Raw genomic sequence first — 15,596 nt, forward strand, 5'->3', positions numbered from 1 at the left:
TACATAACAGTATTAATCGCAAGACGCGGACTGTTTGAGCTTGTGATGTGTACTCCGTACAGTGTAGCCCCAGGTGCAAACATAGACAAACACCGTCTACCGCCTTTGCGGGATGTGGCTAGTGTGCTCGTGAGGCTACCAGGTACCAGCCACCAAGCCTCTTTTCAGTCGCGTAAGCCGCAACCTCTTGCGGAGCTCCAGGTTCAAGTTTATCACACAGCAAGAGACCACAGGTGATTCGCGATGAATCCGATGAATGGGATGCATGGGACTCCGAGCCTCTGGCAGGAGGCTCGGAATGCCGATGGAAGGGTATACTACTACAATGTGCAGACGAAGCAAACACAGTGGGCGAAGCCTTTCGAGTTGATGACCCCTGTCGAGGTTCGTTTCTCTGGCAGACATTCAGTCTCGTGTCTCGATTTGCTGACATTTCTTACTTGTAGCGCGCATTAGCAAACCAGCCATGGAAAGAGTATACGGCGGAAGGTGGTCGGAAGTATTGGTACAACACAGAAACCAAGCAGAGCACTTGGGAGATGCCTGAAGTTTACAAGACTGCACTTGCACAGGCTCATGCTGCTTCAGGACCCGCTGCAGGGTAAGGATATAAAAAAACCTATTATATGACTTTCTAATCTGACCGTCTCGCAGCGCCCCCACGTTCGTTGCCGGTGGAACCAGCACCTTCTCCCCCTATCCGCAGCAGCAGCAGCACCAACAACAGCAGCAACGTGATCGCGATGAACACGACCGAAATGTGGCTGATCGACGCGGTGGCTATGGTGCGTTGGATACAAATGGCATAGTAGCTGCATCCGCAGCTACTACTCAGCAGACTGAACCAGAGTATAGCACCTTTGAAGAAGCAGAAAACGCATTTATGAAGATGTTGCGACGCTACAATGTCCAGCCCGACTGGAGCTGGGAACAGGCAATGCGCGCGACGATTAAGGACCCACAGTATCGTGCTCTGAAAGACCCCAAAGACCGCAAAGCTGCCTTTGAGAAGTATGCGGCTGAGGTCCGGATGCAGGAACGGGATCGAGCGAAAGAAAGATTCGCTAAACTCCGCGCAGATTTCAATACGATGTTGAAGAGCCATCCTGAAATCAAACACTACAGCCGTTGGAAGACCATCCGACCTATCATTGAAGGTGAGACAATATTCAGGTCCACCAATGATGAGAATGAGCGACGGCAGCTTTTTGAAGAGTATATCATGGAGCTTAAAAAGGCCCACATCGAACAAGAGGCCGTGACTCGGAAGGCCGCAATGGATGAGCTAGTGACAATCTTGAAGGCTCTGGATCTGGGGCCATACACCCGGTGGTCTGAGGTGCAGGGGGTCTTGGAGTCTAACGAGAGGATTCAAAACGACGATAAGTTCAAGACCCTGAGCAAATCCGATATTCTGACCGCTTTCGAGAATCATATCAAGTCCCTTGAGCGGAGCTTCAATGACGCACGCCAACAGCAAAAGGCTGCCAAGGCGCGGAGGGAGCGCCATAACCGTGAACAGTTCATCGAGCTCCTGAAAGAGCTTCGGTCGCAAGGCAAGATCAAAGCCGGCAGCAAGTGGATGAATATCTACCCTCTGATTAAAGATGACCCTCGGTATGTAGCAATGCTGGGTCAACCTGGTTCGACTCCTTTGGATCTATTCTGGGACATGGTAGAAGAAGAAGAACGGTCGCTGCGAGGACCGCGAAATGATGTCCTGGATGTTCTTGATGTGAGTCATCTCTATTTATGGCTTAGTGGACAGGACTAACTTCAAGCTTTAGGACAAACGCTATGAGATAACCCCGAAGACTACGTTCGAAGAGTTCACGTCTGTGATGGCCACTGACCGCCGTACAGCAAACATTGATTCAGATACTCTTCAACTGATCTTTCAGCGTATTCAGGAGAAGGTGCTGCGGCGTAGCGAGGACGAGAAGCATGCGGCTGATCGCCATCAACGTCGTGCTGTAGACGCGTTACGTTCGCGTATCAAGCATCTTGACCCACCCGTGCGAGCCACTGATACGTGGGAACAAGTTCGACCCAGACTCGAAAAGTTTGAAGAGTATAAAGCTTTGGAATCTGATGAGCTCCGCCAGAGCGCCTTCGAAAAAGTCATACGCCGTCTGAAGGAGAAGGAAGAAGACATGGAGAGAGAGCGTGAACTGCGCGAACGGGATCGTGCTGCTCGCCGCGGTGACCATTACGATCGCGAACGCGACTACCGTAACGGTCAGTCCTATCGGGGAGAGCGCAGATTGCCTTCGACTCGTCTCAGTCGCACTCCCGAACCTGATCCTTACGAAGCGGACCGTCGAAAAGCCCAGGCGGATCGAGAGCGATCTTACCGGAAAGCCAGTGGTCTTTCTCCCATTCGTGACCGAAGAGACGATCGCGACCGGGACCGTGATCGCGACCGTATCCGTGACAGGGACCGGGACCGCGAACGTGAGCGGGATCGCGACCGCCGCGCGCTCAGTCATTACGAGCGTGAACGGCGTGATCGGGAGGAGGAACGGGAACGACTCTACCGCACCCGCGCCGATCCGCGCGGAAGCCGTGACGAGTTAGATTATGGCGCTGACACTCGCAGCACGGTAAGTAGCGATCGCCGCCGTAGACGGGACAGCGACACCGAGAGCGTCGCCAGCCGCGGAGCCAAGCGGTACCGACGCGATGACCGGGAGAGGGATCGATCGCGGGACCGTAGCCGGAGGAGAGATCGGGACCGGGAGCGCCGCTCTCGGGAGAGAGAACTAACCCCTGTGGCGGAGGCCGAAACGAAGAAGGAAGAAAAGGCGGTCCATTCTGGAAGCGAGGAGGGAGAGATCGAGGAGGACTAAATCGACCGTGGGCCGGGATAGTAATTTGTTGTAAGTACTTCTTACTCCCGGTTTTATAATCTGTGTCTTTCGAGAAGCAATATCAACTTGTAATCTTCATTTTTCTCTCTGCTTCGACTGTAAGCTTTTTTTTTTTAATTCCGTCATGTGCTCGTTGTAGATTTTTCTCCGTAGCAAGAAGCTTGTAGAAATGATGTGGAGACATAAGGTCAGGTCCCGCTGTAGCTGAGCTGCCCGTAGATTGCTATACAGTAAAATGAGGCCAAATTGTCGTGCAGACAATCAGCTATATGATATGTAGCCCCTTCTCATCAAAGACTAAGATCTTCTGAGAGCAATATAATATAATATCTATAATCATGAATTACCTTTAGAAAATTGACTTAATGTACATACAGTACAGTACAGTATAGTACCAACCAGTGGATACGTATGATACCTATGTGCTCGAAAGTGTCAAGCGAATCTTTATTGTTGTCATCGCCTTGGGAACCAAGCTACCTACTTAGGTCCCTAATAAATATATCACATTCTTCACTTCCCACTCAAGTGATGGAGTCGAGTCGAGACAAGTAACGTCCGTCCAACCCAACCCGACGAGGATCCCGGACATTGCTTCAGAAGACATACTTTACATAGATAAGCAGCACGTGATAATCAACGGTATGAGAAAGGAGGAAGAGGACTCAGTAGAGTAGAAAGTAATCAGATCAGATCCTTGGGCTGAGATCTCAGATAGAGCCCGTTCGTTGCATCAAAACGAGTGTCTACGAGACTACCTAACTACCTATGTATGTATGTAGTCACCTAGTTGGATAGATAATCTTAATAATTTGGAGGAAACGGATGCACACAGAAAAGAGATTTAAATAGCCATCAAGGACTAACTAGCTACTTCCTCAAGAAGAATATTGATTGACTGATTGATTGCATCGGATGACAACAATTGACGATATTGAATAGCCTATCTATCCCATTTCTGCTTCCTGAACAAGTTTGTCTTGTATTCCATCTCAATGGATATCTTATCTGGAGTTCACTCATATGGTCTTTGCTTTGCGACATAACTCCCAAAATCTTCTTTTGAATCGAACCTATTGGTTATGTTATGATGCAGCGTAGAAACAATAAACAGTCATCTCATCTCATCTCATCTTATCCCAGGGAACAGTCCAAGGAACTGCTTTTTAAGAGGACCCTATAAAACCTTTTCCTTTTGTCTGACCTCCTCCTGATTAATCAGGTCAAGGGTGGCAGGAGGAGCATGATGTACTGTACATACTGTACCATGTAGCAGTACATCGACGATAGAGGGTCGACATCGGGAAAAATGGTGCTAGTGACAGTGACAGTGACAGTGACACGCCGTCTGCCATTGTCCTTTGCCAAAGATGTCATGTCATCCTCATCATCATCCTCCCCACCCGAGGCCTCATCATCCGGCAGGCCGGCAAGATGACGACGCCTCCCTGATCGGGACCCAGACCTTCTGCCAACGCCGGAAAATGCTACGAACCGAACGCCATTTTTTGTCCCCCGATACCCGTGGCGCCGATTGTATGAGTCGCGTCCATCATACCAGTGAGGATCGCGATGATATCTACGTGGGACGCCCTTTTCAACTCTCTTCTTCCAGGAAGAACTGTTTGGAGAACAGTTAGCCAAAGCTGAATAACATATAACGGGGATAGATGTGGGGTTTATAGCAGCAAAGTAGAAAGGAAAAACATACGTAGTTTCCACTCAACTTCTGTTCCTGGTCCAGCTGACTCTGGTACTTGTTGATACGAGGTCGGTAGCTGTTGGGGTCACGGCGGAACGTCACATCCAAGTTCTGAAGGAACTTGTTGCAACCCGTAAGAAGGGACTCAGGCGCGTTGGCATGAGCATCAACGGAAGGTTTGCCGTCAAACACGATGACTCGATCAGCCAGGTACGTGGCCATGATGAAGTCGTGCTCGACGATGAACGCCGTCTTCTTCGTGTGCATGATGAACCGCTTGATAACTCGAGCCGCGACAATACGCTGCTCGGAGTCGAGATAAGCGCTAGGCTCGTCGATCAGGTAGATATCCGCCGGAATACCCAGAGCCAGGACAATGGCGACACGCTGCAATTCACCACCAGAGAGGTTCTGAACCTCCTGGTCAATGAAGTCATCGATCTTGAGAGGCTTGTACACATCGGTCTGGAACTGCGGGTTGAGGAAGGCGGCCTTGATACGTTTGAAGAACAGCTGGCGAACCGTTCCCTGGAACTTGGGTGTGATCTTCTGGGGCTTCATGCTGATGTTCAAGCGGGGAACAGAGACATTGCCATCGGGTTTCTCGGCACCGGCAAGCAGCTTACAGAAGGTCGTTTTGCCCGTTCCATTCTCTCCCATCATGACGATAATTTCCGAATCGGTGAACCTTCCCGCGTCGATCTTGAGATGGAAGTTGCCCAGGGTCTTCTCCATGGCCGGGTAGCTGAATGCACGGGCCTTGTCGACCATAAACTCGTCTCCAGCTTCGGCAATCCGGAAAGTGAGGGACTCCTCTCTGAAACGCAGGTTTTCCGTGGGAATATGGCCGTCCAGGAAGATGTTGATACCCTCACGGACGGAGGCGGGAAGAGTGACTACTCCGTACACGGCCGGCTTGCCATAGAGCACGCAGATGAAATCAGACAGATAATCTAGGACGGACAAGTCGTGTTCGACTACAATCACGTAGTCGTCGGGCCGCAGCAACTCTCGGATCGTACGGGCTGCGCTGAGACGTTGCTTGACGTCAAGATAAGAAGATGGCTCATCGAACATGTAGCTACGGAGCCATTAGCATCTAGAGCGGTAACTGAGGCGACATGAGGGATCCTTACACGTCAGCCTGCTGCACGCAAACAAGACCAATGGCGAAACGCTGGAGCTCTCCTCCAGAGAGAAGGCTAATGTCACGATCCGCAACCTGCTTGAGTTCTATTTGCTCGTAAGCACTGGACCCTTGCAGAGAATCCACAAATGTAGGCATCGCATACCCAGAACCTCCATGATGTGATCCATGTTATCCAACTGAGCACGCGCCTTGATGAGAGGTCCAACATTCTTCACTGGTCCCTTCACGGCCTTAGGGATCTGGTCGACGTATTGTGGCTTGACAACCGCCTTCAGGTTGTCCTCCAGCACCTTTGTAAAGTAGTCTGGATACAATCAGTATCGGGACATCATACAATCATCTGTGATGGGCAAACGCACTCTGCAGCTCGGAACCACGGAAATACTTGAGAATTTCCTCCCAATCCGGCGGGTCATCATATCGTCCCAGGTTGGGCTTAAGTTTACCACTCAGGATCTTCAGCGCAGTACTCTTCCCGATACCGTTTGTTCCCACGAGACCGAGAACCTGGCCGGGACGTGGCATGGGCAGGCGGTGGAGCTTGAAGCTGTTGGCCGAGTAGCGATGGGTCACCTGCGTCTCCAGGTTGGTAGGCAGGTTGATAATGTGAATGGCACCGAAAGGGCATTTCTTCGGACAGATACCACATCCGATGCAGAGACGCTCCGAGATAAAGGCGATCTTGGAATCGGGGGTGACCTCAATGCACAGCTTGCCTGTCCGGACTACGGGGCAAGACTTCTTGCATTCTTGCCGACATTTCTAATGACCATTAGTATTCTCGGTTTTTCGCCTTTTGAACTTTGTGTTCTGATCCAATCGTACCTTGGGTTTGCACTGTAGATAGAAAATTGACTCGGGTTAGCACCGTATACATTCATGGCGAGGGGCTGAGGCGGGGATAGGTATCGCAAGCGGACCTTGTCACTATTGACAATAGCAACCCTATAAACACGGATGATCAGCATTTTGATACCATTTGCATCAAGTCTTTGGGGTTTCTTTACCTGGTAAGTTTGTCCGACATAATGGATGCTGGTTGTGATCACAGGAATCTGCCAACTTGTTAGCGATTAGATTCATGCACACATTGCAGAAATATATGTAACGGGAACGTACCAAGACAGTCAAATTACGTCAGAGAAAGATTTTTCTATTGAAAAGTTGTGAGGCCACCGCCACAACTGCAGGCAGAATGCAAAGAATGAAGTCTCCGCACAGAGCACAACTTGACGAGTGCCAGTCAAACAGGATGGTTGAAGGCGTGGAGTGCAGGAGGGGCAACACGCTGTAAAAACTGGCCAGTATTGTGGGATGGTGGAGCGGTCCGTGGTCAGTGGCCACAGGGGAGACGCCTAAGGCATCTAAAAAACAATCAAGAACAGCAGGCCTCTGGTTGGCTGATGGTCTGCGGGGCGGTTCCAAACAAACTGTGCAAACAGGCAGCCACAGGCAGCAAATTACGGAGTAAATTTCAGGGCAAGTGCCAGCACGTGATGGAAAAGCCACTGCACCGCCATAACACCATCACACTAGACCAGAAATGGTGCTCCGGTGCGGCTGCCCAGTTGGTGCCGAGACTATTCACTGACCAACCAGGCCAGGCAGTGAATTGTTGGCTGGCAGCCTCAGGCACCCACGGCTCTCAAAGCCGCTGCACCGCCCAAGCCGATTCTCTGCTCTTGACTCGCTGTTCGACAACCACCACCCACACCCGGTTGACTTCCTTCGTATTCTTACTCTCTCCCTCGCGATCTCCAGTCCTCTCTCCACAATCCCACCAACCCACACCACACCCACCCTCTTTTTTCCTTTCTCATTGCTAGCATTGAGACGCTCCATAACCCCCCGTTTCGGGGTCACCACGCTATGGACTGTAAGCCGTTTTTGCTTTTGCTGTGTTGATTTCCAGACGCGTCTTGGGCTCGGCTGGGGTACCTTTTCCCCGGCGTCGACCCACCCAGCACCTCCAAAACGTCATTCTCTCTCTTGCTCCAAGGGCTATCGGAATATCGTTGGGGATTGTAGCATGTCTCTCTTCTCCATCTGACATCTTCATTTGCGTTCTCCTGCCCTGCCTTGCGTGGTAGTCGTCCTGCCGTCATCAAACTCCGTCCTTTCCATCAAAGTTTCATCCAAACAAGGTCCATCCATCACATCTGCTGCCCTAGCCTTCCTATACTACCAATTCCCCTTCTCCTGGAGCTGTTTTTGTGGTCGCATATCTTCCCTCTACTCATTCCCACCAATTTTTCTGCTGTCCTGGCCTTATTCGAATGGCAATGCTGACTCGTCCCTGTCATAGCCGCTAGCATGGTGCTCCCTCCTGCTTCCGAACCGTCCTCGGTGACGCAATTACCGAATGGATACTCCCGTGCCTCGTCTCCTGACCATTCCAGTGAAGAAGAAGAAGATGTCGTCATGACCGATGTCGACAGCGAACTGTCTGATCCGTCCGAAACTCATGGCGTCGATGAGTCCGCCGTCGATGATGCGGCCCGCCTAGAATCGTCTGAAACCGGGGACTCGAACTCTGGCGATAGTACCAGAGACTCGGGAATTGAGACGAACGAACATGACAATACTCGTTCGTCAACATCTGACAACGCTGCTTCTCCTGCTTCTGGCCGTGGAACGAAGCGTAAATCACCCATGGTAGATGAGGTGGAATTCATGCGCCAGAATCCAGAGCTCTATGGCCTTCGTCGAAGCGCTCGCGCTCGAACAACCCGGCGTCCGATCATTGAATCTTCATCTGATTCCGACTCAGACGAAGTTGCTCCGCGCACGAAGCGACGTCGTCGTAACGTATCCGAGCAGCCCTCGAAGCGTCCATCTCGGTCGGTGACTCAATCGTCACTCTCCGAATCAGACAGTGACGAATACGGCGGGCCACGTGCTCGTGCATCCAGGGCCAAGCAACGTCGACAGTTCCAGGCTGCATCAAGTCACCATGTGCCCGAAGTCCGCTTCTCTACTAGAAACGCTACCAAAGTTACGACCTACAATGAAGAGTCGGATGATGACATGTTCGAAGATGATCCCGATAATCTGACACCAAATTATTGGGTCAATGCAGTTGAAGACGATCGTCCTGCTGTGGACGTTGTCCTCGATCATCGCTTCAAGGAGGGTTTCGACCCGAAGAAGAACCAAGTCACTAGACATGACTGTGAGTTCTACATCAAGTGGCAGGGCAAGTCCCACTATCACGCCAGTTGGGAGACTGCTGAAACCCTGGCGAATTGCCGCAGCACACGCCGAGTGGACAATTACCTACGAAAGGTTGCCGAGGAGCTGCGCCTCAACAATGACCCCGATGTTCCTCCTGAAGAGAAGGAGAAGTGGAATCTTGATCGGGAACGTGACATCGAGGCTATAGAAGACTACAAGAAAGTCGAGCGCATTATAGGGCGCCGTGACGGCGAGGACGGTCCCGAGTACTTTGTGAAATGGAAGCGTTTATTCTACGACTCCTGCACTTGGGAGAGCGAGGCACTCGTCAAGGAGATCGCGTTGCGTGAGCTGGATCGTTTCCTTGACCGTTCCACTCGTCAAGTTACCTGTAACAAGAAAGAGATGAACCCAGCGACTAGGAGCCGCTTCGAGCCCGTGAAAACCACGCCGTCCTTTTTGCATAACGGCGAGCTGAAGGAGTTCCAGGTGAAGGGCCTGAATTTCCTGGCTTTCAACTGGGTTCGCAATCGCAACGTCGTGCTCGCTGATGAAATGGGTCTGGGAAAGACTGTTCAGACCGTTGCGTTCATCAGCTGGCTTCGCCATGTCCGAAAGCAGGATGGCCCCTTCATCGTTGTCGTTCCGCTGTCTACTATGCCCTCTTGGGCCGAGACGTTTGACAACTGGACCCCTGACCTGCACTATGTGGTTTACAATGGCAATGAAACGGCTCGGAACATTATCCGAGAGTATGAACTCTTGGTGGATGGCAATCCCCGGAAGCCCAAGTTCAACGTCCTCCTCACTACCTACGAGTATGTGTTGCTCGACTCGTCGTTTCTGAGTCAGATCCCATGGCAGTTCTTGGCCGTGGACGAGGCACATCGACTCAAGAATCGGGAATCGCAGCTCTATGCCAAGCTGCTAGAGTTCGGGGCGCCCGCACGGCTTCTCATTACCGGCACTCCGATTCAGAACAACCTGGCAGAGCTGTCTGCGCTCATGGATTTTTTGAATCCAGGCCTGGTCGACATCGATGTCGACATGGACTTGAACTCGGAAGCTGCTTCTCAAAAGCTCGCCCAACTTACCGAAGCTATCCAACCTTTCATCCTCCGTCGTACGAAGTCCAAGGTTGAGACTGACTTGCCTCCGAAGACGGAGAAGATCATCCGGGTTGAGCTTTCTGATGTCCAACTCGAATATTACAAAAACATTCTGACAAAGAACTACGCTGCCTTGAACGAAGGAGCCAAGGGCCAGAAGCAATCGCTTCTGAATATCATGATGGAATTGAAAAAGGCTAGCAATCATCCCTTCATGTTTCCTAATGCCGAGGCGAAGCTCTTAGAAGGTAGCACTCGCCGCGAGGACATCTTGAGGGCATTGATCACCAGCAGTGGCAAGATGATGCTCCTGGACCAGCTCCTCGCCAAATTAAAGCGGGATGGCCATCGTGTTTTGATATTCAGTCAGATGGTGAAGATGCTTGATATTCTTGGAGAGTATATGGAATATCGAGGCTACACCTATCAACGGCTTGACGGCACAATTGCCGCTGGACCCCGTCGTCTCGCAATCGATCACTTCAACGCTCCGGATAGTAACGATTTTGCGTTCATCCTGTCAACCCGGGCTGGTGGGCTTGGCATCAACCTTATGACTGCCGACACTGTTATTCTGTTTGATTCAGATTGGAATCCTCAGGCCGACTTGCAGGCCATGGCCCGAGCACACCGTATCGGTCAGACCAAACCTGTGAGTGTCTATCGTCTTGTCTCCAAGGATACCATTGAGGAAGAGGTCCTGGAGCGCGCGCGAAACAAACTTCTACTGGAATTCATTACCATTCAGCGAGGTGTAACCGACAAGGAGGCCTCCGAGCTCCAGAGCAAGATGGCCCGTGCTGTGGGTGAACCCACGGGCACGGAAGACATATCTCGGATTCTCAAGAAACGTGGCCAGAAAATGTTCGAACAGACTGGCAACCAAAAGAAACTGGAACAACTCGACATTGACTCTGTCTTGGCCAACGCCGAATTACATCAAACCGAGCAAGCGGAGAGCTTGCAAGCGGACGGTGGCGAAGAGTTTCTCAAGGCCTTTGAGTTTGTTGATATCAAAGTGGATGACCTGAGCTGGGATGACATAATTCCGAAGGAACAGCTCGAAGAGATTAAGGCCGAAGAGAAGCGCAAGGCCGATGAGCGCTATCTCGCCGAGGTGATCGAACAGAATCAACCCCGGAAACGCAACGCTCCAAATGAGGGACGCGATGAACGGGAAGAACGTAAGGCGAAACGCCAGGCCCGGGCACAGGTCAATGCCGATGCTGAGGAATCTGAGTCGGCTGAGCTGGACCCCAAACGACCTTTGGTCGAAAAGGAATATCGGCACTTATTGCGTGCGTTCTTGAGATACGGTGATATTGACGATTGTGAGGAGGAACTCATTCGGGAGGCACGCCTTGTTGGCCGTGACAAGGATACCATCAGGGCTGCTCTCCGGGAGATTACTGATAAGGCCGCTGAGCTTGTGAAGCAAGATACGGAGAGGATGGAGGCTATGGAGCAAGAGGGAAAAGTGCCGACTAAAAAAGAGAGGAAGGCGGTCCTCTTTGATCTCCATGGAGTCAAGCGACTCAATGCGTGGACTATTGTCGAACGTCCTGGGGAGATGCGTCTGCTTCGACAGGTTACGTCGGCCGTTTCGGATCCCAAGAGCTTTCGTATACCGGAAGCCTCTAAGAAGGCCGATTATTCCTGTTCGTGGGGCGCACGTGAAGACGGAATGCTTTGTGTCGGTATTGCTCGACATGGATATGGGGCTTGGGCACAAATCCGTGACGACCCTGAGCTTGCGCTTGGCGACAAATTTTTCTTGGAAGAGCATCGGGTAGATAAGAAGAACGAACGCATGAACGCAGCCGATAAATCCACTAAATCTCCCGGAGCTGTCCATCTGGTCCGCCGCGCTGATTATCTGCTCTCTGTTTTGAAGGACAAATTTAACAATGGAACGAATGCTGCGGCAAAGAAAGCCGTTGAAAATCATCACCGGACCAACAAGAAGAATGCCGCCAACCGTCAAGCTGGCACCAGCGTGTCCGCGTCTCCCGCACCTCCCAATGTCCGAAAAGGTCATCGTGAAGGAGATAGATCCCGTCAACGCTCTCAGACCCATGGAGTTCGAGATAGTGTTGAACGCGGGAATACTCCCAAGTCCGACGCCCGACCGGACAAGGACAAGGTTCGCAAGCGCATGAATAATGGAGTGCATGATGATAGTCGGCGCCGGAGCGGCAGCAATGGCGTTTCCGGGAAAGAAGGCATGGAAGACATGTTCTTCGATCCTATTCGGCAGGATTTGGAGAAGGTTTCTACCGTGACCAAGGCGAACTTCCCAAATAAGGCTGCTCGTGCTCGGGAGTTGCGGAATCTAATACGAAAAATCGGAGATTTTATCAAGGACACTTTAGAAGGGCAGTCTGTGGAGGGGTTGGAAGATCGGCTTTGGTGAGATTCCTGGTCGTCGATTGATATGATGAAGGCTTGCTGACGATGAATCAGGCGTCATGTCGCGGACCATTATTGGCCAAATCGTGAAGCTGGAGTAGACCAGCTGAAGCAGATGTATCACAAGATCGTTCTTGCCGATCAGGAAGCGGCGAAGGAGGCGGCCGCAACGAAGGAAGCTGCAACGACGGAAGCTGCTGCAACGAAGGAAGCTGCCGCAACGAAGGAGGCTACCGCAAACGGTGCCTGATCACTGCAAGATATTTTACCATTGATATTCGGCGGACTGCTCGCGCTGTCGTCTACCATTTGTTCATTCTGTATTTTTCACGTTGTCCGGGTAATCTTTGGCGACTTTTGACTAATTTCTCGATATTGACGCCGCATGTTGCATTTTGAGCCTTGGTGTTTGTTGAATGGTGCGTTTGCATAAAGCATGTTCCTGTATTGCATGGCGAAGGCGTACTGGGGGCGGGGCATGTGTTTTGTGGGCAGCTGCCAGCCATCATGATGTATGGGTGTACGATTTATTTTCTCCCGTTGATATTCTTTTTTTTTTTCTTTCTTTTCTTTTCTTTTCTTTATTCCATTGACCCTCCCCCTTTCGAGGAGATGCTGGGTCAAGGGAATGCTCTTTTTTTCTTCGGCCCCCTGTCGATTGTATTCCCTTGAACCTCCTCCTTTTGGAGATGTTGGGTCTTGCGGAGTACTTTCGACAGGGGGCCGAAGAAAAAGAGCATTTCTTTCACCACTTTCCCCTGACCCCCCTCCTTTCGAGGAGTTGGTTGGGTCAGGGGGAGTTTTTTTCTTTTTGCTTTTTTGTTTTATTTTCTTACCTGTAAGTAAAAAGGAGTTTTTTTTTTCCCTGGTGGTGGCATCATCCAGCATCTATCTACGGTTTGTTTGGCAAGGGTTTGGTTTGCTGCCTTTTCTTTTGTGTGTGTGTTTCTGACATCACCATTTTCCAACTGGCGTTTTCAATTTTGTTTATTTCCAAGACATAGATGCCATTGATGCGCTGGGAGGCAGGCCGGCACAAAACCAACAAAAAAGATGAGATGGCTTTTAAAAGTCCACGTGTACATGTACGGAACATACAAACAATACAAATGCATGCTATGATTTACTGCCGTATCAGATGGCTAGGCTATTTTCCTGTGTAGGGCCTTATAATAATTGTACTGTAACTGGGACTATACAGGCCAAGGGAGGTAGCGGATGTAGCTATGTAATGTACACAGTACATACCTTCAAACTAGGAGTCTACCTGGGCAGTGATGATTAATGCATTCATCTGCAGTGACCTATAGGAATAGATAGTTATCATCGATTAAGATGAAAATTAAGATCCATCCCTCCATCAATCTATCTGGATATATCCATTGGTTTTGCTGATTGATTGAGAAAGGAAGTCAAGAAGCCTGACCTGTTTTTCCTAATACCTTCTCCTTATTTTCGCTCGCAGAAGACAGAAGATAGAAATACAATACAGACAGCAGACAGCAGACAGAGTAGTACATGTATGTACGCATGGCTGAGAAGAAAAGCAAAGAATGATTAAGCGCAGAGTTGTCAGAGATAGATATCATACCATACGGTCCATTACCATGCCATGCCATGCCGAACCAGGTCAAATCAAATAAAAGCAAATCAAACCCCGTTACGCCTTGCAGTTTGTCAAACAGATCACCCGTAGCCTCATAGAGATTAAATTAATCAGAATAGAAGGAAGTGCCTAGGGCAGAGTCCACCACTTCACATTATGTAGACACGGCTTGTGTGCGAGTAGACTGCACACCGTTCTGCTGTCCATTCGGCACAATGCCAGCATCATTGTTGTTGTTATTGCTGCTGCTGTCATGCTGCTGCTCCATAAGCACATTATGCAGCCGCATCTCCGCCTCAATCAGATCGTCGAAAATGGCCTCCTTGGCGCGCCACGCCTCGAAACGCTGAGGCTCGATCTCCTCTTCCCATTGCTGCCGCAGCTTCGCGTTCTCGAGCTCTGCCCAGTGGATCTGCCGACGCAGCAGGCGGTAGAGTTCCTTCGGACGCAGGGACAGCTCGTGCTCGTCGAAGCCTAGCTCGGGACCGAACTCGGGCAGGGGGATCGAGTCGAGGTCTTCGGGGTCGATGGCTGTTGCGCCCGCGCCCGCGCCTTCGCCGTTGACGTTGATGTTGATGTTCTGCTCGCCGCCTTCTTCCTTGGGCTGGGAGGAGAGTTTTAGTTTGATGCGCTGGACTTTGGTGGTTGGGGTTGCTGCCGCGCTGAGGGAGGACAGCGTCTGGTTCTTTGGGACTGGGTCGGAGGGTCGAAGGGCCTCGGTTTCGTGGACCGTTCTCATGTGTTTGGCGAGTGCGTCTGAACGAGTGAAGCTGCGGTCGCATTCTAGAAATCATTGCACAGTTAGACATATCTCCCAAACAGTTTAGCAGATTGTTCTTTCTAAGGGTTGTCTTACCAGGCAACATGCAATAGAACGGCTTCTCGCGCGTGTGGCTTCTCATATGCGCTCGCAGCGCATACCCGCTGGCATGCGTCTGCCCCTTCCGACTGCAATCGATCCATTCGCAGGAGTACTTCTTCTGCCTTGTCCCGATGTGGTCGCGATGGATGTGCTCGACGAGGTCGTCCATGTTGCCCAGATCGCCCGCCTCGCAGCCATCCCAGCGACAGACCGACACCTGGTCGCCGCCCTGGCCGCTGTAGTCATCGTCCTGCCCGCCGCCGATCAGCGCGACCAGACTCGGCGAATTGGGGATGTCGCCGGACGTGTCGGACGAGATCGAGGTCGAGGGGGAGGTTGGCAGGTTCTCTTCGTGCACGGAGGACATCATGTCTGGCGTATGGGGATCCCAGGAGGCCATACCCGTGCGACGACGCTTGGAAGGGGGCATGTTCGATGCTGATGGGGAGTGAGCTTCATCTTTGTCCAGCTTGATGTCCTCGGTCAGCTCGTCCGAGGCGATGGAGGAGAGGGGGGAGCCTGGTGATTCCGCCATGGTCAGTGGAGTTAGGGGAGAGAAAAGATTGCAGAGGTCGAGAGTTTAGGTGAGAGAATGTGACAAAGAGTAAGAAGAGATATGTAGGTTCGAGTTGGAAAACCCTCGGACGCGGTGTGACCGGCGTCGACGTTGTCGAGTATCGAGGCAGGCCGCAGCACGTGATGAGGCTATTTAAC

General features: G+C 51.3%; 5 protein-coding genes across 5 annotated transcripts; 2 read left to right on the forward strand and 3 right to left on the reverse strand.

Annotated features, from left to right (window-relative positions):
• Positions 1-243: 243 nt before the first annotated feature.
• VTN77DRAFT_4428 (uncharacterized protein) lies at positions 244-2,849 on the forward strand (the record flags this gene model as incomplete). The annotated part of the gene is made up of 4 exons (XM_069420486.1): positions 244-384; positions 447-601; positions 655-1,735; positions 1,788-2,849. 4 exons carry the CDS (start codon positions 244-246, stop codon positions 2,847-2,849), a joined length of 2,439 nt encoding a protein of 812 aa, XP_069277821.1.
• Positions 2,850-4,467: 1,618 nt separating this feature from the next.
• On the reverse strand, positions 4,468-6,749 carry VTN77DRAFT_4429 (uncharacterized protein; the record flags this gene model as incomplete). Its single annotated transcript, XM_069420487.1, has 8 exons — positions 4,468-4,491; positions 4,582-5,653; positions 5,709-5,805; positions 5,865-6,026; positions 6,082-6,484; positions 6,548-6,559; positions 6,643-6,667; positions 6,730-6,749. 8 exons carry the CDS (start codon positions 6,747-6,749, stop codon positions 4,468-4,470), a joined length of 1,815 nt encoding a protein of 604 aa, XP_069277822.1.
• Positions 6,750-7,591: 842 nt separating this feature from the next.
• Positions 7,592-12,664, forward strand: VTN77DRAFT_4430 (uncharacterized protein; the record flags this gene model as incomplete). The annotated part of the gene is made up of 3 exons (XM_069420489.1): positions 7,592-7,598; positions 8,028-12,414; positions 12,469-12,664. 3 exons carry the CDS (start codon positions 7,592-7,594, stop codon positions 12,662-12,664), a joined length of 4,590 nt encoding a protein of 1,529 aa, XP_069277823.1.
• A 77-nt stretch (positions 12,665-12,741) lies between these two features.
• On the reverse strand, positions 12,742-13,302 carry VTN77DRAFT_4431 (uncharacterized protein; the record flags this gene model as incomplete). Its single annotated transcript, XM_069420490.1, has 1 exon — positions 12,742-13,302. The coding sequence occupies one exon, from the start codon at positions 13,300-13,302 to the stop codon at positions 12,742-12,744; it is 561 nt and encodes a 186-aa protein (XP_069277824.1).
• Positions 13,303-14,174: 872 nt separating this feature from the next.
• VTN77DRAFT_4432 (uncharacterized protein) lies at positions 14,175-15,417 on the reverse strand (the record flags this gene model as incomplete). Its single annotated transcript, XM_069420491.1, has 2 exons — positions 14,175-14,803; positions 14,877-15,417. The coding sequence occupies 2 exons, from the start codon at positions 15,415-15,417 to the stop codon at positions 14,175-14,177; spliced, it is 1,170 nt and encodes a 389-aa protein (XP_069277825.1).
• Positions 15,418-15,596: the final 179 nt, after the last annotated feature.

This window comes from Rasamsonia byssochlamydoides (genome assembly GCF_041956645.1).
Source record: "Rasamsonia byssochlamydoides strain NRRL 3658 unplaced genomic scaffold VTN77scaffold_30, whole genome shotgun sequence".
In the NCBI taxonomy this organism is placed as follows: domain Eukaryota; kingdom Fungi; phylum Ascomycota; class Eurotiomycetes; order Eurotiales; family Trichocomaceae; genus Rasamsonia; species Rasamsonia byssochlamydoides.